General features: G+C 61.5%; 1 protein-coding gene across 2 annotated transcripts in view; it reads left to right on the top strand.

Moving 5' to 3' along the window:
• Window positions 1-2,944: 2,944 nt before the first annotated feature.
• Window positions 2,945-19,403, top strand: part of LOC137449961 (uncharacterized) — a 61,737-nt gene continuing 45,278 nt past the window's right edge. Inside the window, exons 1-4 of one of the 2 annotated variants that reach the window (XM_068156030.1) lie at window positions 2,945-3,018; window positions 3,709-3,796; window positions 10,622-10,725; window positions 12,196-12,349. In XM_068156030.1, coding sequence (XP_068012131.1) covers window positions 12,245-12,349 — 105 coding nt within the window. In that variant the 5' untranslated portion in view covers window positions 2,945-3,018; window positions 3,709-3,796; window positions 10,622-10,725; window positions 12,196-12,244. Of the gene's footprint in view, window positions 3,019-3,708; window positions 3,797-10,621; window positions 10,726-12,195; window positions 12,350-19,403 lie in introns of those variants that run through there. The other variant, XM_068156027.1, reaches the window with a different exon arrangement.

Here is a 19,403-nt window from a genome sequence, read left to right as displayed (position 1 = left end):
TGTTTCACTTGTGATAAATAAAGCTGCAGGCACTGATTTGGGTGTACAATGACACCTTGTGTTATTAGACAGCACAGGACAGGCTCTGCGAGGGGAGCTGCTCGCTCGCCCTCCCTCCCTCCCTCGCCGCCGCTGCCTGCGCCCTGCCGGGCTGGCTGCAGCAGGGGCTCCTGCCTCCCCCCCACCTAAAATCACAGCCCCCAGGCAGAAAGGGAGGGTCTCAGCCCCTGCTTGGGCTGGGGTTAAAGAGGGAGGGTGTGGAGGGAAGCTCTACTCTTAGAGGAGGGAGAGCGGCAGAGGGTGATGGGGCGAGCCTGGGCTGCCCTGGTTCTGTGCCCCCAGGGGGTGTGTGGGGAGTGTTTGCAGGGGTGAAGCCAGCAATAGTGGTGTCACCCCAGCCCTGCTGAGGGGGACCTGAGCTCACCCCCTATCACTGTGTGGCCAGGCAGGATCTCATCCTGCAGCCCTGGCCCCTGGTTCCTTCCCTGCCTGACCACTGTGCTCCTGGCAGAGGGGGGGTCCCAGCATCCTTCTTCCCCTGGCTCCCCCCACAGCACATCCTCAGCCCCCAGGAAGGCATTTGTCCAGCAAAGGCCACCTAGTGCCAGCTGCCCTCTTGTCTCTTGGTGCCCTGGGGACTGGCACTGGCTGGAGCAGGGCAAACTGAGACAGACACTGAGCCCTGGGTGCCCCTTTTTGGCTTCTCCCTCATTGTTTTCTCCCTCCCTCCAGCAGCAGCAGCAAAGAAATCTGGTTTGGCACCGCTGGCACTTGGGATGTGGCTGAGCCTTGTCCTGCTGAGGCTCCAGTGCTACTCTGCCTCCCAGGAGAAATCCCAGTTCCCCCCATCTGGAAAGGCAAACCCTGTGAATTTCTGCTTGGGGTGTCCACAACAGAGGTCCCCCAGCTCCACATGGCAGCCCCCTTGTGCTGGGGCCCCTGGGAGCTGACATCTGGGGACAGCTTTTGGAGCCATCTCCTGGGATTCTCAGGTCCTCTCCCTGCTGGGAACCAGAGATGGTCTTCAGGTGTCCAACCTGTGGAGTCCTTGGGGCAGTGATTTAAAGCAGGTAAGCAGAAGCCCAGCCTCAGAGGCAGGGAGCTGCTCCCTCACCAGGGCTCCCTGGCCTCACCCAGACTTTTGGAAGTGGAGTTTTGGTCACTTGGCTTCATGGTTCTTCTTGTTACAATTTAGCATCACCTGAACCGTGTTTGAGAAGCCTCTGAGAGCACCAGGGGTGAAGAATTCCCTCTGGAAACAGCTGCTGTGATTTGGGGATTTAGTTCTTTGGGGTTTTTTCCCCTTTCCTGTCTCCTCTGGCTCTGGGCTGTGAGGAAGGGGCACCCCCAAACCCTCTTTGTAGCTGGAGATGTGGTGCTTGGCACTTGTCAGGCACTGCTGTGGCTGCAGAAGCAGCCTGGGATTGCTGCTTGCAAGCTGCCCACCCCCAGCTCCTCCAGAACCAGGAGAGAAGGTGGTGGTGGTGCCAGGGGGATGTCTGCTCTCCCCTCTCCTTTCCTCCTCGCCTCTCGTGGAGGGAAGGTCATGAAGCACATGGGGCCAGGCTTTGCAGCCTTGTGTCCCCTCAGTTTGTGGAGGTGCAGGGTGAGGGAGAAGGTTCTAAACCCCCTTGGCTGGAGGTGTGTGCTGCCCATGTTGCTTTGTGAGGGCACTGACCCCATCTGTCCCACAACCCCAACACTGTGGAGCAGTAGGGCAGAGGTTTAGCACAGGCAGCCAAGCTGCTCCTGCAGAGCCCCAGGCCTGCTTCAGAAGCTGCAACAGGAGTGAGATCTTTCCCTGCTTTTATTTATACACACAGAATATCAAATATTACTGAGTTTGTGCTTGTTAATGGTAGCCAAAGGAGTTAAGAGAAACAAAAAAGGGAGTTTGCAAACATAGCAGGGGAGAGAGAGCTAAAGTAGTCCCATTAATAAATGAGGGAGCTGAATCCAGCAGTGGTATTGGAGTGAGTGAGCTGCTGAGCTGCTTTTAAAATCAGTCTCTGGTAGAATCAGTGGAGACAATTAGGAGACCCTGTCAGATACAATCATGGGCTCCCAAACAGAAGAGCAGCCCACGAGGGAAGGGAGAGGCCAAGAGGAGCAGGGGAATGAAGCCAGCAGCTGCTGAAGTCAGAGGAAAGGCTCCTGCTGAGTCCATGGTGCTGGGATGTGCAGGGAAGTCATCCCAGGGATGTCCAAGCTGTGGGGCAGGAGATCCCATCCCATCCCATCCCATCCCATCCCATCCCACCTGGGCCTTAGGAGGAATGTGGGCTGGGGTGGGATGTCCTGGGGCGAGGAGGGGTTGAGCTGGGCAGTTCCCATCTGTCCCTGGCAGGAGTCTCTAGTGAAGTACAGGGCAGGGAGGGAGCTGCCCTTGAGTGGCTCCCAGCAATGCTCCAGGAGCTAAACTTTTGCTCCTGTGGTGTCCTGCTGGGGCTGTGGGAGGTGGCAGGGCTGTGGGAAGGAGCAGCCCACGAGGAATGGCTCAGTGGGGATCAAAACAGCCCAAGGGAACTCAAGGACACAGCAGTCCATGGCTGGCTCTGCCCAGTGCCTCTGAAGCTCTCGCTGGAGGTGCCTGTGGCTGTGGCTGGAAACTCTGTGGTGAGATGGGGAGCACCCAGCAAGAGTCTGACTGCAGCCCCAGCTTCCTGCGGTGGGACACAGCCTCCACCGTGGGGTTTGCTCTGCCAGCTCCATGCTGCTGTTTGCAGCTCTCTGCCTGATGCTGAGCACGCAGAAAGAGAAGCCAAGGAGGAAAGAGCTGCAGAGCAAGGCTGGAGGGGCAGCTGGGAGAGGGCAGAGCTGACCATGCCCCCGGGGAAGGGCAAGTGGAGGTAACTGCTGCACAGATCCTGAGGGAAAGAGCTGCTCCAAGGCAGCTGAAGAGCTGGAAGGCTTGGAATGGAAGTCACCACAGGACTGGGCAGCACTGACCAAAGCAATGCTGGTGAGGACCCAGCTGAAGCACAGAGGAGCCAAAGCCTTCTGTTGTGCCTGTCCTGGGTAAGTGCAAGGTCTGCCTTGTGGGCTGGTAAGTGAAGAGTGAAATCTCTGCTGCTGGCCCCCCCAGCTCTGTGACAGGGACACTCAGCTGCCCCCTCCATGCTCTCTCTCACCCCACCAGTGCTGCTGCACTTGCTGGGATGGGTCCTGCTCCTCTGTGTTGGTGTTGGGCTGACCTTTGGGTGAGGAGATGTGGGAAGGGAAAGCTGGGACAGTGGAGCCCAGATCTCCAGAAAATCCTTGTCCCCACAAAAGCCCAAAGCCACCTGTTGAAAATGTTTGAGGGCTGCTGGAGAAGCTGCTTTGAAGTGCTGTGAGCTCCACTGCCTACAAACTCTCCAGGTGGGGAACTGCTGAAGAGATTCCCCTGGGGGAGTGAAATGTGAGGGACAATTTCCTGGATGGTTTTGTTACTGCTGCTGTGATGAGGAGGATCCCTGGGAGTGCACCAGGAGGAGCAACCCTTCTCTGTGGGCATGAGACACTGGCTGGGGCTGGAGCTGATGCAGAGGGAGCTCTGGAGAAGTGTCCATGGTGTGGGGAGATGAATCAGCCCCAGCTGTGCTGCTCTTCACTGCTGTCTCACAGGAGATGCAACCACCACACTCAACCCCTGGCCCATCCCTGCTCCTCTCTGCTCCTTCTCTTCCTTTATTTAATGCATTTCTGATGTGCTTTTTCCCCATGCAGGTTTTCTTCAGCTGCTCTGTGCAAACTCTTTTCACCCTCTCCATGTCTCCAGGCTGCACTCTGTGTCCCACCATCAGCTCTGGACGTGGTGAGTGTGGCCTGGGGGGGCCGTGGTGAGTGTGGCCTGGGGTGGCCGTGGTGAGTGTGGCCTGGGGGCCGTGGTGCTGCCAGCCAGCCCTCTCCTTGCACTCAGTGTCCTTTCCTCCCCACCACATGCCTCAAGTTTGTGCAAATCTGTTCCAGTTTAAAGCTGAAATATGCATCTGAGAGGGGAGAGAGGGGAGAGAGGGGAGAGGCATGCAGCCCTCACCCCTCACAGCCCAACCCAGCCCCACTCCCAGCCTCCTTCCACAGGCAAAGGCAAGGAGTAAGAACCTGATCCCTGCTTCTTCCAAGGGAGCCTTTGGGGGGTGTGTGTGGCTCCCCAGTGCTGCTGAACCTCTCCAGTTTCTGGTGGGCTGCACACTTGCCTCCTGCCCAGAGCCACCAGGGCAGCCTGTGGAGGCAGCCAGCACGTTGGTCCCAGTGGCACCAGCCACACCTGGGCTCAGTGTGCCCGCTTTAGGGGTTGGAGGCATCAGCCGAGCTTTGCTCCTGCCCCTGCTGCCCACCCTGCCAGCGCTGCCTCCTCTTTCTGGGTGGCTAACTGGGAAGCCATCCACCTCTGCTGGCCAAGAGGTCCTGGCCTCACAGAGCCACCAGCACAGGGCTGACTTGCACCAGGTTTGGCCTCTTCTGCCTGGTGGGACCTGGCTGGATATGTGCAGCCAGGGGTGGCCCCAGAGGCAGGGTCCCGTCCCCTGCAGAGGGGCCAGCAGCTCTCACACCTCCCTTGAGCTTCCCTTTCAACACCTCCCTGTAACACAGACCCCCTGGGCGGCCCCAGAGGAGCCAACTGCCCACCCTCACCGCGGTGGGGGGGCCCACGCAGGACCCCCAGCCCCCACCCCACCCCAGCATCCCAACGCCGGCCCGGCTCTGCCGCCCTGCTCCAGCCCCGGAGCGCCGGGAGCCGGCTGCCGAGCCGGGAGCAAAGGAGGCTGCAGCAAAAGATGGAACAAACAGAATTTTTTTTTGCATCTAGAGGGGGAAGCACAGAGCTAAAAATAAAACGGGAAGATCAGTATCTGTCAGGCTGACGGCGGATTGGCTCCCGGAGATGCATGTAATTACCAGGCTGTAGGTAGACATTTGCATGGAGCAGCAGCGAGCTGCTGAGACAAGGTTACGATTTAACCTTTAAGTCCTGAAGCTGCTGGAAAACTAAGACAGAGCTGCGGGAAATTAACTGAAACCGCTCGAGGTGCCGTGACGGTGCCACACGGTGCCACACGGTGCCACACGGTGCCACACGCTGCCTCGGTGCGCGGCGCTTCCGCGGCACGGAGCCTCCTGCTGCCCCCCTGCCCTGCCTCCCGGAGGAGGGGATGCTTTGGAAGCAAGTTTGGCATGCGTGGATCTCCTCCCTCGCTTGGGAACCGGCTCGAGTGGGGAGAGGAGCTGGGGCGTTGTGTGGTCCCTGCTTAGCATCCCTGGAGCCGGGAGGAGCCTGGGCAGAGGGAGCTGTCCTGGGAGCTGGGTGGGGGGTGGTGGGTGCAGGGGAGATCCAGCTGTGCTGGCAGGGGCTGTGGTGGGCTCCTGGATGTTTTGCTGAGTGCCCAGAGCCTGAGCTCCGTGCAGAGGTCTGCAGGCACTGCTTGGTGCTGGACCCACGTGGGCTGGAGCCGGGATGGTCTCTGTGTGTGTGTGCAGGACTGGTCTGGTGAGAAACAGGCAGAGGAACCAAACCCATGCCTGGACGTTCCCAGCCTGGGCTCCCGACAGCATTCCTGATGCTCTTGGTCTCCATGGTACCTGCTGACCCCCAGGAGACCCTGCTCCTGCTGCTGCCCTTCAGCCCCAGGCAGCACTGCAGGGCAGGGGCGGTCAGGGATGTGGTGGTGAGAGGAGAAGGCTTCCCAGCAGGAGGGGAGATGGAGAGCCCGTGGCCATGTCTCTCATTCCCAGCTGGCACAGCCACCAGAGCTGCCCTGGTGGGATGCAGGAGAGGGCAGCTGAGCCAAGCTGGGAAGCAGGTTGGAAATTGGGGCTTTGAAGCCTGTGGTGACATCTTTCCTCCTGCTGTCACTGGGCTGTGGCTGTGCTTTGGGGTCCCCCAGGTGCCAGCCCCTCTGCCCCCAGCTTGGGGGCAGCTTCATCCATGGCATTGATGCCATTGCTTGGCTCAGGCTGATTGAGCTTCTGTGTCTGGCAGCAGAAGCTGGAAGGAGGAAGAGTGTGGTGGAGCCAGCAGGTGCAGGGCACCACTGCTCAGCTCCCCACAGGGCTGGGCCACCAGGAGCTCAAGCTGCTCCCCTGGCTCCCCAGCAGCTTCTGAACCCACTTTAAGGCTCTGGCCCTAATCTTCAAAGCAGCCACTGGAGGAAGTGCCAAAGGCATCAAAGGCTGAATTTTGTTCTGTGAGCAGCACAAAGCAGCTCCCCTGGGACGGTCCAGGGCGTGAGGGCTGGGATGAGACCTTGGAGAGCAATCTCAGCTGGCTGAGAAGTGGCAAGGATGGGCAGTGGTCAGGGCTCTGGGCCTGGATTCTGGGCTTGTTCTTTGCTCTGGGTGATGCTGGACCCAGGTTCAGGTACCTGAAGGTCATGGAACCCTCAAACCTCTGTGCTTGGAGCAGTTTCTGCAGAGGGAAGCTGGGGCTGTGTCTCTCTGCCTCTAGTGACCCATCTGTGAGCCACTGATAAGTGCTGCCTCACTTCCTGGGGCAGGCAGGGGACAGGCACCTTGGAGACTGCCAGAGCTGTGGAGGTGGTGACATCCTAGGAGGAGCTGCAGGCAGGGATGGAGCAACCTCCTGGGGGAGGCTGGGCAACTGCACACAGTGCCTGGTGGCAGGGAGCAGCCCCCCCCCCCCCCCTCCCCCCCTTCCTGCTCTTTCATCAAAGGAGGAACCTCCAAGCCTCCAGCAGGAGCCTGACCCCCGGAGGCAGCAGGGCTGGAGCCTGCAAAGCCTGGGGGCTGCTCTGCCTCTGGATGTGGAAGGTGCTGGTGTGCTCCAGCAGCGACCTGGGATGAAGCCCAGAGTCCTGCCTGGCTGTTGGGAGCTGGAGGGTCGAATTGGGGTGATCAAGGTGCAGGGCTTGACTCTCCCTGTGCTGAGTCCCTTTCAGCCTCTGGCTGCTGGAAAAGAGGAGCTAAAATCGCTGCACTTCAGCTTGGGGGAGGTTGTGCTTTATGACTTCCCAACAATGGCAGTGGTGTATGAAAGGGCTTCGAGGTTCAGAGCTGCCTCTGTGCTTTGTTCTCACACCCAGCTGAGCCTCCTGCCTCCCTGGGCCTGTGCTGCAGCAGCAAGGGCTGGGGCAGCCTCCCACACCGATGCTCTCGTGGCTTGAGGTTGTCCTGCAGCCAGGTCTTGGAAAGCCTTCCCTGCCCAAGGAGCACTGAGCTGAGTCTTGCTCTGATGGTTTCTTCCCCACCTCTCTGGAAATTCCCCTCTCAGATGCCTCCCTGTTGGAACTCTTGGTTGCTCCCAGCCCTTCAGCCAGGGCTGCCTCCAGCCCGAGGTGCAGCCCAGGAACAAGAACTGGAAACCCTTGTCCTGAGCAGAGGCTTCTGCTGCTGCCCAGACAGAGCTCCAGGGAAGCCACTCGTGGCCCAGATGCAGCCCTGTTGTTTTTCCAGCTCTGTCAGCCGGCCTGGGAGAGCCATGGCCAAGCCTGAGAGCTCTGCCTGCCTCCCAGCCCTGCTCCTCCTGCGGTTCCTCACCAGTGAGCAGCACACCGGAGCCCTTCCCTGCTCTGGCAGCACAGGGCAGGACCTGAGCTGGTTTGGTCTTTGGGAGCAGGGGAAGGGAACTCTGCCCTGGCTTGTGAAGGGAGAGCTGCTGACAGCAGCAGTGGCCACCAGGTCTCCACGAGGAGAGGTTTGTCACTGCCGCTTGTCCCTCTGTGGTCGCAGGCTGCTTGTTCCCACAGGCTTCACTGCCGTTTTGTCACCTCCCGCTGGGCTTCCTGCCCCTTCCTCCTCCTGCTCCTGCGGGGCTGCCCTGGCCGGCAGCAGCTGAAGGGAGGCTGCCTCTGCTCCTCCCTGGGGCACCAAGCTCCAGCTTTGGCTTCACAGCCGTGCGAGGGGAGCCTGGCGCGGGGCAGCCCCGGGCTGGAGCGGAGGTGTTGGGGAGGGGATGGAGGTTCCCAGCTTTCATCTTTTGTCACCAAGAGCATCTGGAGGAATTTGGGCTATCTGGAGTGTTTGTTTTTGTTCCTCCCCTCCCAGCCCTGCACCTTAGCCTTCGCTGGGGGCCCTGTGGCTGGGATCTCTCTGCTTGGGCTCCGGGAGGGATGAGTCAGCTCCACGCTTGTTCAGAAGAGGTTTAGGTTATTTTTGCTCCCCAGCCCCACTTTGTCTCTCTGTGCTGCAGTCACTGGAGTGCAGGCTCTGCAGGGGAACCCTGGCTGCTGTCAACAAATGGCTTCCTCTGGAATGACAAAGCCCCAGCTCATGGGAATGCTGCTGTGGGCCTCTGGCTGTTGATTTATGAGGAAAAGGCTAATTCCAGTTATTAAAAATACCAAATCCTCCTTGCAGGAACCCAGAGCTGCTGAGGGGGCTGCAACAGCTCTGTGATGGGGAAAGGCTGAGAGAGTTGGGGCTGATCCCCCTGAGGGAGGAGCTGATCAATGCTGATCAATGCTCCAGGGGTGGGGGGCAGCAGGGGGGCAGCAGCCTGCTCTCAGTGGTGCCCAGGGCGAGCACAAGGGGCCATGGGCACGACCTGGGGCATCAGAAGCTCACCTGAACAGGAGGAGCAACTCCTGCAAGGGGAGGGAGCCCTGGAGCAGGCTGCCCAGGGAGGTGCTGGAGTCTCCATCTCTGGAGCCACTCCAGACCCACCTGGAGGTGTTCTGGGTGAGCTCCTTGGGTGCCCCTGCCCTGGCAGGGGGTTGGACTCAATGATCTCCAGAGGAGCCTCCAAGTGCAGAGCAAACCTTGCCAGGCTGTGGCTGTCCCAGGGTCTCCCATGGGAGACCATCTCCAAGGGCAGTGGTGTCCAAGCAGGGAGGAACTTTGGCACTGGGGCTGTGCTGGTGGCTTTGAGCCAGGGGTGAGGATTGCCTCCTGCCTCCTGGCCAGGCCATGGGAAGGGGAAGAGCAGGGCTGCATTCCCAGGGATGGGTTAGGGGCCTGCTGGGATTTGTTTAGGGAGGGAGGGAGGGATGCAGCCTTTGGGTAGTTTGCCCTAGGGTGGATTCCTCTCTCCCGCTGGCTCTGGGCTCTCCAGGAGCCTCTTGGCTGCAGTGGGGAAGGGGTTAAGGCTTCTGCACTAGCTGGGAGCTGCTGCTGGCTGCCTCTTTCCCTTCCGGGGCTGGGGCTGAGGTTTGCTGGTATGTGTGCAATGCGGAGCACCCAGCCCTGCCAGCTCCAGACCTTCCCGGCACGGCCTGCCCTGCCCCGGCTCCTTCCTTCTGCTGAGTGATGGGGCTGGGGGTCAGGGCCCTGCTGGGAGAGCAAAGGCAGGGCTGGAGGAGACAGAGCTGCACAGCAGCAGCCTCAGCTCCAGCCAGACGCTGCCCAAGGTGCTCTTGCCCAGGCAGTGTCTCTGGGCACGTCCTTGTGCCAGCCCAAGGTCTTGCAGCTGCTCTGTGCTCACATCTTTACCTTCACCGTGTCCTGGGCTGGGGCTGGCAGGGTGGCAAAGGGCTTTGGCCACTGCCCTGGGGTGAGACCTGATGGGGACCAGTTCTGGGCAGGCTCTTGCTCCCCACAGCAGGGGAGAGAGTTTGGTGCAGATGCAGGAGCTGCAAAGCCATGGCAGCAGCAGTCAACCCAAACCCCAGCCAGCAGCCTTGGAGGGGGCTGGAGGCTTGGGGGGGCAGCAGCTCACCTGGAGCTCTCCCTGCAGCCAGGGCTGCTGTCCCTGGTGTAGCTGGGGAGAAGCAGACAAAGGAGCTGGTCTCCAGCTGGCACTAGGAGGAATGCTGCAGCAGGAGCCTGGCCTGCAGTTGCTCCCAGTGCTGGTTGCCCCCTGGGCAGTGCTCCCATGGCTGCATCTCCAGATGAGGAGCTGGGGGGTGGGGGGCAGAAAACTGTTCTGCTCTGCAGCTTTTTGGGGCTCCTGAGGCTGCTCCTGGCCAGTGCAGGGACTGCTGCTGGCACTGCTGTGCTCCCCCACGCTCTGCCCCCACTCTGCTGTCACCAAGGGACTGAGCTTTGCCTTTGATCTCCTGCAGCTCCATCGCTGAGGCTGGCAGGAGCAGGCCTGCAGACCAAGGCTGTTTGGTGCTAATTTTGTCATCTCTGATAAGGAAACCTCTCTGAAAAAGGCATCTGGGGCTGGGTCAGGAGGTGGTCCCTGCACCACCAGCACAGGGCACTGGAGCAGGAGGTGTGTTCCAGTTGTCTGCCTGCAGCCTGGAGGCTTCCAGAGCTGGACAGCCAAGCCTGGCAAGCTCCTGACCTTCCAGAAGGGACCACTGCAGGGAGAAGCTGGGAGAGTGCCGAGCAGCAGCTGCTGAGGCCTCCCTGTGTCCATCCCTGCAGGACCTTTGTGCTTGGGAGTCTCCCAAGGTGTCCCTTCCTTACCTGCTCCTACCTGCTGCCCACCCTCACCTGGCCCTGCTGGTTCTCAGTGCTGTGGCTGGGAAGGGAAACCTGACCCAAGGAAATCTGTTGCCAGCCAGGGGCTGTAAAGGAGCTCAGCTGAGCAGGGTGAAGGCAGAGCCAAGCCCTGGGCCCCAGAATCCACTCTAAGTGCAGATGAGAAATATTCACAGCTTCTCCACTCCCAGATTATTGCTTTTATCTCCCTGGTTCCTTCAGTGGCAATATAAAAGTTACTGATTTTGCACTTTTTATGCATCTGAACCTGCAGACACTGACAGCAGTTGGTTTGCTGCATGATTTGCCTTGTTAGATCCCAACCCTGGAAGGCATCTGGGAATGATCTGCTCCAGAAGCTGCACTCTGCTGCCTGTCCTGGCTGTGACATCCTGCATGGGGCTGTCCTCAGCCCTGGAGGTGAGGCTGGCTTGGATCCTTCCAGGGCAAGGTGGATCCTGACCATGGGAGATGCCTGTGTGTGCCATGCTGTTGAGACCTGGGGGGTGCAGTCAGCTGGGCTCAGGTAGGGTGGAGGTGAAGCTGCATGAGGCCAGCAAAGAGACCCCAAACCCTTTGGACCAAAGCCATTTGGGGCAGCCCTGGTCTCCAGGCTCTTTGCCTGGCTTCCTGGAGCTCCCATACTGGGATGTCACCAGGGGCAGAGCTGGGCATGGCACCCAGTGCCCTGTCAGGAGTCCTGCTGGCAGCTGAGCTGCTGTGGTCTCACTCAGGTTGTGTGCAGGGGGCTGGAGCTGTTCCCTGGAGCACAGAGCCATGGAATGCTTTGGCTTGGGAGAAACCTTTAAGCTCTGGTTCAGTTTGGTCACCGTGGTGCTGAGGGCCGCGGCTCAGCACCAGACAACGACTGGACCAGCATCCTGAGGGCTTTGCCAACCAAAGTGGCTCTGTGACTGCCCCTGGCTGCCCGTGGCCACCCCGGCTGCCCCTCAGCTCCCTGCCAGGCTCTGCCTTGAAGGAGTCCCAGGGCTGCTTCCCTCGCAGGCTGCGTCGCGCCCCAGCCGCGGCCAAAGGCTTTGCAGGTCTGCAGCTTTTCCTGCCCTGCTTTCATCTGCATGCGGCTGCAGCTCTGCCGGCCAGGGGCTGCCGGCGCTCGGCACAGCCCCGCGGCCGCTGCCCGGCTCCTGCTCTGCATGCCAGCAGCCTCTGCGAGCGGAGCGATGGAGCTGCGAGGGGAGGGAGAGCAACGACAGCTCCTGCTCCTTCCTCTGCCGGGGAGGCTGGGGGAGTCGGGCAGCCGGAGCAGGGAGGTTTAAATGCATGCAAAATTGTTTATCGGCAGGAAGAGGGGCGGGGGGCAGGGGGCTCCAAGTCCGGCTGCGTTTCGTATGCTGCTCCACTTCCAGAGCCACAGCTCAGAGATTTCGGCTGGAGGTTAGGGAAAAATCCCAGCACTGGCAAGGATCCTGTGACAGTGGAAATATGCAGCTCTTCTCCTGTGAGAAACAGAGCTGTGTGGCAGCTGAGGCCAGGCTTCCAGGCCCGGGAAGCAAGGTTGGCTGCGTGGGGTTCTTTAAAGCACAAATAAAGAGCAAGCTGTGCAGGGAGGCTCTCTGTGCAGGGAGGCTCTCTGTGCAGGGCAGCCTCTGCCTGCTCCCCCCCTCGGCTTTCCTCCCCCCTTTGTTTTTCACCAGCTGCATTTGCCCAAAGCTCCTCAAAGCCAGCACCCCTGAAACTCAGAGCCCTGTGTCCCCAGAGCTACCCTGGCAGGAGGGCAATGGGAGACTGCTCCAGCCGAGGCTGGGCTGAGGGAACACCTTTGGACATGTGGCCAGGGGCAGGGCAGACTCTGCTGTCCCCAGGCCCTGCTGCCTTCCCGAGCTGCTCTGTTTGAAGTTGCAGATCCCCAGCTCCTGCATCTGCCTGCAGGTAATGGTGAAGGCTGAGGAGTCCTTGGTGCTGGTGTGGGAAGCAGGGGATGACATTTCCCTTCATCACCCAGGTGACTCTGGAGGAGAAACAGAATCCTTTCTGCTGCCTCGGTGGAATCCAGGTCTCTAAATGCCAGAGGGGAGGTTTCCAGGTGGGTTTTAGGCACTTCAAGTGGTTTGCTACTTTAATGTTGAATCTGTAAGCCCTGGCTGCATTTGAGCCTCCTTGTGGAGTCTCCTTGAGCTCCTGAGCTGCTCTGGCTGCTGGGGGTGCTGGGTGTGGGGGCTGCAGGGATCTGGGGGCCACCTGCCCCAGGGTGGGGGGTGGCTGTGGGCAGGGTGGTGTCCCCTGCAGCCTGGGGCTCTGTGTTGAGCACAAGGATGGCCAAAGCCAAGCCCTCTCCAGACTCCTCCAGGAGTTCATGGACAACCCCCTCCTACATGCCCCTTCCCAAGGGCTCTGTGTGCTGGGAAGCCACTCTGCCACCACAGGGACTCGTCAGAGCTCTTTGCTTCTGCATCTCCAAGCTTCACAAGAGAGGGTTTTGTGTCTCTGAAAGCCCTTCCATGGGCAGCACAGCCCAGCCTCTGCAGGGGGACAGGCAGGGGCCACAGCCTGGGGCTCTGCTCCGTGCCAGCCTTGGCTCTGCCTCTGCACAGCGTTAGGGGAACCCAGGGGTGGTGTTCAAGAGGGAACCTGGTGCTGGGTGGTGCTCAGCTCCTGCTGGGAAGTGCAAGGGCTGCTTCTGTTCAAGTACCAGGTGTGGGAAGCCTCAGTGCTTGGAGATGAGCTCCTAGGGCTGCCCCCTCCTGCCCTCAGCCCCTCCTGCATCACCTCCCGGTGCTCCAGGTGCCAGCCTGCCCTTGGCAGTGCTGAGCCACGCTGGAGCTGCCACCCAAGGTGGGCTCTGGGCAGCCCTGCTCGCTGGGTCCCCAGCCCACACTCGGGGCTCTTCCTTCGGTTTCTTTCCTTTCCATCGCACCCGGGAGGCTCCTCCTGTCCCTCCCCACCAGCCATGTGGTTGGAGGGGCCCCCAGCAGCCCCAGCCCCGCTCCTGCCTGTCCCTCAGCTCCCCTCGGGGCACATTTGCTGGCAGGTAAACACCTCCTGCCCCCGCTCCGGCGGCTTCGTGTCGCTGGTGATCAGAGGCTCCAAACCTGCCCTGTTGCAGCTGCTTCTTTAAAAGGCCTTTTTGCTGGGGAGCAGATCCTGGGAGCCTTTCTGCTGCCTTCATCTGTAAATTGTCCTCTCCATAACGAAGGAAGCTCTCTGCTCGGGCTGGGGTTTGATGTTTGTCGCCCAGCAGATGTCTGGGTGGTTAAAGTGCCCCCTGAGCACAAGTATCCTGTGTCTGCAGCTCTTTGATACTTGCTTCAGGAATCTTTTTGTTCTCTCTTTCTCTCCTCTAGTCCTGGGGGTCTGTAGCAGATGCCTGCTGCAGTCTCTCCTTTGTTTCCTGCTCCTGCTATCTGTGCCCACAGTGTTCTTCCTCTGCCCTCTCCCTGCTTGCTTTGGATCACCTCCTCCTCCTGGGTGGCCGTGCAGAGGCTCCATGGGCACCTTGCCTCATGCTGCTGGGTACCTGCTGGGTGCTTGCTGGCCACGGCTCTGGGTCTCTGCTGCACTTTCCCAGGCCCCTAGCAGTGAGCTGGCACTTCCCTGCCATAGCCAGCGGCACCAGTGGCAGCAGGGCCAGCTTGCTGCCCTTGCCACCTGCAGCCAGGTCCGTTTGGGACCTACCCTGCAGAGCAAGCCCAGGCCCTGCACCATCTCACTGTGACCCTCACACCATCACTTTGCCTTCCTGCTGCTCTGTGTCTCCAGCCTCTCCCCTTCTGTCCTCAGCTTGGCTGCTGGGATTCAGCTTCTCAGCCTTGCAGGCTGCTCCTTGCCCCCTCCCTGGCTGCCTCTCCTTGGCTCCCACGTGTGCTCCAGAGACTCCTCTTTGTTGTTCTGTCCTTCCCCCTCCTCACAAACCTCTGCTTCTGTTCCACCTTCCGTGGAAAGGTCTAGGTTTGAAGGTGAGATGTGAGAACAGCCTTCAGAAACCTGCCAGTGGCTGCTGCAGACAGGGTGGGGAGCAATGATCCTGGGTGCCCTGTGCTGGGCAGGGCAAGCAGAGCACTGAGGAGACTCAGGTCTGGTGTGAGCCATCCTGGGGCTGAAGCACTGGGGGGGGGGGGCTTCAGGGAGCTGCTGGGGGGGCCCAGGTCGGGCCAGCAGCTGCCAGGAGAGGCTGAAAGGGAGTGGAGGGGGCAGTGGGGTGGTCCAGGAGCTCATTTTTCATCCTCCCCAGCCCTCTCTCCTCCCCTCCTGTGTGCTGCAAGCCTCAAGCTAGGCAAGAGGCTGCTTTGTGGCTTGCTCAGCCAAGCCTCTTGCTTCTCTCTCCTTGCTTTTTGTCTCTGCTGCAGCAGCTCTGGCAGATGCAATTGCAGGCAGCCTGCAAAGAGCCAGGGCCAGCCTCTCCTCCCAGCCCTTCCTTTGTGCTTGGTGGCTCCTTTCAGACCTGGAATGCTGCTGGAGGTGCCGGCAGCTGCAGGCAGGGCACCGGGAGGTGCAGTGAGGGAGCCCGGGGCTCTCCGGAGCCCTCTCTCGATGGGAAGCCACTGCCAGCTTGGCAGAGGGCCCTGCAGTACCCACGGCAGAGCCGGGGTGGGGATGTGAGGGTGAGGATGGCTCCCGAAGTGCTGTCCCAGATGGGCTTCCCATGGCTGTGGGCAGTGGGGTAGGATGGGAGCTGCCTGCTGGTGTGTGCCCACCCTCGGTGAGCAAAGCAGGGCACCTGGGCTCCTTGCAGAGCTCCCATCCCCACCTCCTCTGAAGGACCCTGCAGAGACCCCCACGGGAGCTGCTGTCTGTGCCCAAGCAAGACTCTGGGGGCCTGGAAGTCACAGAGGGTTCCCTCTGAAACGAGTGCAGGGCACCAGAGCAGCAGCCCTGCTCCTGACGCTGCTGGCCAGGAGGTGCCCGAGTCCCCTGGGCACCCTCGGCCCAACACCCACCTCTGCTGACCCCTCCCCACCCGGCACCGCCGCGGTCCTGTCGGCTCCGCTCGCCTCTGCGCTGCGCCCCTGCTCCCCGCCCAGCTCCCTCTGCCCGGGGCGCTGCAGGGGGTCCTGGTCACCCTTCACCCACCCTGCAGCACCCCCCCAGCTCCCCCCCAGCAGAGGTGGGCAGGAGGAGCAGCAGGATGAATAATTTATTACAAGGATGCAAACCAGGGCTGCAAACTCCTCACATAAATATTTATTTGTGACTCGTTAGCACCGCGGCCGCCTCCACCCCGCCCCCCCCGCGCCCCGTGGCTATCTCCTCCCCAAAGCCCCCCCAGGCCCCCTGGCTCTCCCTGATGCTTCTCCTCCTTCTCTCCATCCGTTTGTCCGCCTCCCTCCGCCGCCGAGCCCAGCCCCGGTGCCAAACTCTTCCCGGGGAAGAGGCAAAATTCCCTTTCTGGAGCGCACAAAACAAGAAGGGGAGGGCCGGGAGGGGGGAGCCGGCGGAGCAGGCACAGCACAAACCCCTTTGAAGCCTGAGCAGGGGAAGGGTTGTTTCTGTGGTAACGGCGCCGGGATTGGCGCTGGGCTGGGCGCCTCCATCCCGCCGCTGCCGGCTGATTAATGAGCTGCCGCTGGGCTCTTGGGGGGCTCCTGGGCCCTGCTGGGCACCGCGGGGCTGCTCCGCTGGACCTCGGGCACCTCTCTGCCCTCCTCTGCTCGCTCTGGTGGTGCCCCAGGCTCCTCAGCCTTGCGGGACAGGGGCTTGGGACATCTGTGCCCTGCCTCAGTGGTGCTGGAGCATCCCTGGGGCTGTGGCCTCCGTCCCACCTCCTGCTCCTCTGCACTGAGGTTGGTCTCGGGGGTTCCAGCATCCCCTTCAGTACAGGGATGGGCCAGGGCCTGGGGGAAGGTGGTGGCAGAGCAGGGGGCTGGCAGGCACAGGGGAGCCCAGGGATTTTGGGGAGCATCTCTCATCTCCTCCCCTCAGCATCTGCCTGCTGCCCCCCATGGCCTCCCAGGGCTGCTGGGGACCTCGTGGCTGAGCTTTGCAGCCCTGGGAAGCCATGGGGGGAGGCTGTGCTGTCCCTTTAGTGCCCCCACTCACTGATCCAGGTTGTCACCAACATGCTTGTACCATCCCCAGCAAGACCTGCAGCGGTGGGGCTCTGGAACCCACCTCCCTTTGCCTCCTGGGGGGGAAAGGCAGAGGAGGAGCAGGCACCACTCACTTCTCCTGGGCTCTCTTTCCCCCAGAATAGCCAAAGCAGAGCAGGCTCAGGCTCCCTGAGCTGCTGCTGGAGCAGATGTGCTGCCAGAGAGCTGCTATTTATAATGTGCAGCCCCTCCAGCCCTCAGCTCTCCGCTCTGCAGCTCCCTTCGAAGCCTCCAGCTCTCAGCCAGGGACTGGTTCTGGAAAGCTCCTTCTCAAGGCGCTGGGATCCTGCCTGCTCTCTGCCTTCTGAGGGGCTTCACCATCTCCAGAGGCTGCTGGGGTGGGACTGTCCCATCCCTGGAAGCCCCAGCTGGGATGGGACAGCAGTGGGATCTCCTTGGGTGCTGAGGCCCTGTGGGCCTCATGGCTGCAGGCTCTGGAGAGAGCTGGGCACACTCTGCTGCAGGGCTGGGGGCTCAAACCTTGCCCCTGCCCCTGTCTGAGAGGTTTTGGCTATTCAGGGGGAAAGAGGAGCTGGAGCTCACTGGTGGTTGTTCAGCCAGGAGATGGTATGAGCATGCTGGTGGTGGTGGCACTGAGCAAGGCTGGCCATAGGGTGGGCACAGCACAGGCAGTGGCCTGAGGAGCTGTCCCTGGCGTGGGGAAGGGGCTGCCTGGCATGAGGGCTCAGCCCAGCCCAGCAGGGGCATGGCCACAGGTTCCCCTGAGCAGCATCCCTGGCCCAGGCTGGAGCTTTCCTGGTTTCCAGTGGTAACCAACAAACCTCTGCCCCTGGAGGAGGGTCAGCAGCAGAGGGAAGCCATCTCCCTGCGGCTGTGTTGATTATTGATAGGCTGTGGGGAAGCACAGCCTGGGAAGCCTCAGCTGCTGGAGCCAGGAGGCCACCTCCCCATGCCCAGCAGCCTGGGCCTGGCTCTGTGAGGGCACTCTCGTGGGTGGCTTCTCCAGGGGCTGCTGTGGGAGGCTCCCAACCCACAGCAGACTGAAAGTAAGGAGCTGGGTGGGTCCCAGCCTGACTTTGGCCCTTGAAGGGGTGAGTGCCCTCTGGCAGTGCCCCTGCCCAGCAGGACTGGCAGCAGGCTGGAACTGCAGGGTCTGCTGGCACAGCTGCTCTGGGGATCCCTGTCCCAGCCTGGGGCACCCTGCAGAGCTGTGTGGGCAGGATGGGACCCCAGAATGGTGCTTGGACCTCACCTGTGCAGTGAGCTAGAGCTGGGGCGTCTCTGCAAGGTGATTTTTGTTCAGAACAAGGCAGTGAGGAATCTGCACCCAAGAGCTTTGTGGACCTCCAGGGTTTCTTCCCCCTATCTGCCTGGGGGTACCAGGGCTGCTCCACGGGGGTCTGGGGCAGGTTTCCATGGAAACCAGCAGCAGGAGTGGAACCCAGGGCACAGATTTGGGTCCCCCACTGGCGCTGCAGAAGCAATGCTCAGCACAGGGAGGTCCCAGCCCAGTGTGGGCCCCGTGGCCGGGAGGAGCCTTGCTCTGCCCTTGGTCCTCCATGCAGGGCAGGCACTGGCTGGGGGTGCCGCAGCCCCTGCTCCCCCGGCCTGCTCCCCTCTGCCTCCTTCCCATTCCCCTTTCCCTCTCTCTGCCTTGCTTCCCCTCGCTCCACCCCTCCAGACTCCTCTCGGGCCATCGATTTTTCCATCCGTCAGCCAAGCGCTGCAGGAAAATGAAAGAGCATCTCCGGGATCGATCAGCACCGCGCTGCAGCCTCGGGGCAGGAAGGGTTTGAATCGCCTGCTCCCCTGGCAGGTAATTACGCCCCCCCCCCAGCCCCAGCCGGGGCCGTTCGCAGGGCTGGGGGCCCGGGGAGCTCTGCCCGGGGTGGGTGTTGGGCTTTGCCACCCCCAGAGCTCAGCCCCGGGCCGGTGCCGGTGGGTGCCAGCTTCTCCCTGGCACTGATCGCACACCTGGAGGTGGTTCTGTGCGGTGCCTGCCGAGGGTGGGGGGCTCTGAGCCTGCGAGTTTAAAGGAGCTGAAAGACAACTAAAGCCAGCAGGAGCTGGGTGCCCACCTCCCTTCTGCCTTCTGAGCATCTCCCTCGCAGGGAGCTGTGCCTGGGCCGTGCCACACGCCCAGAGACCTCCCCACAGCCCGGAGGTGCTGCCCATGGAAATGCCAGAGCCTGCCACCTGCTCCCATGCTGGCCCCTGAGGTCCCAGCGCTCGCTGTCCTCCCCCAGAGAGCTGGCAAGCAGCTGAGGGAGCCTCTCCTTCAGCCTGGAGTAGCTGCCTGCGAGTGCTGGCTCCTGCCTGGCAACCGTGAGTCAGAGCGGAGCTGCAGGGGACCTGCGGCTCTGCCTCTGCTGTTGCCTGGCTCCCATGGGCCGTTGGCAGGGAGGTGTTGGCACGGTCCCCATGGCAGCTCTTCTGGAGCTCCATCTCCCCTGGCACAGTCAGCCTGTGCCAGGTTTGCAGTGCTGGGGTCCTGCGGGGGGAGGGAGCTCTGCTGCCCGGGCAGGAGCAGGAGCTGGGCTCTGGCACAGCAGGGAGAGCTTGGCCTCAGGATTTGACTGAAGGGCAAAGCCTCTGAGCCCACTTCCACACCAGTGCGTGGGGACACCAGCCCCAGAGCCCCAGGCCAGGACAGCACAGAGCTGGTGGCCTTGGTGCCACCCACCTGGACTGACCCTCCCTCGCTGCCCATGGACCTCGGACCACCTATGCCCTGAGCCAGGCACTGGGGTGTCAGCCTGGGGGTGCACAGCACAGGGCTGGTTGGAGCTTGTTGGCCACACAGAGGTTGCAGAGCAGAGCAGCTTCTCGTGGTGGCTCTCAGCTAACCGCTCTGCCTGGGCAGAGACAGCACAAAACCATCCCCCCAGAGTGTGAGGAGCAGGAGGAAAGCCATGGGGAGATGCAAGCCAGCACTGCTCCCTCATGCTCCCTCCTGGCTTCTGGCCCTGGGCAGCCTGGCACCCAACAGCCTCCACCAGCAGCTCAGCCTCCAGCCTGTGGGCTGCAGGAGAGCCAGGGGCTGGCTGTGGACCCCTCTTGTGCCTCTGTCACAGGGGAGCTCGCAGCCATTCG

This window comes from Melanerpes formicivorus, unplaced genomic scaffold (genome assembly GCF_026170545.1).
Source record: "Melanerpes formicivorus ecotype bairdi unplaced genomic scaffold, bMelFor1.0.p_v2 SCAF_33, whole genome shotgun sequence".
NCBI classification, from domain to species: Eukaryota; Metazoa; Chordata; class Aves; order Piciformes; family Picidae; genus Melanerpes; species Melanerpes formicivorus.
Note: the sequence above shows the minus strand (reverse complement) of the source record. Positions and strands in the feature narration are given on the sequence as shown.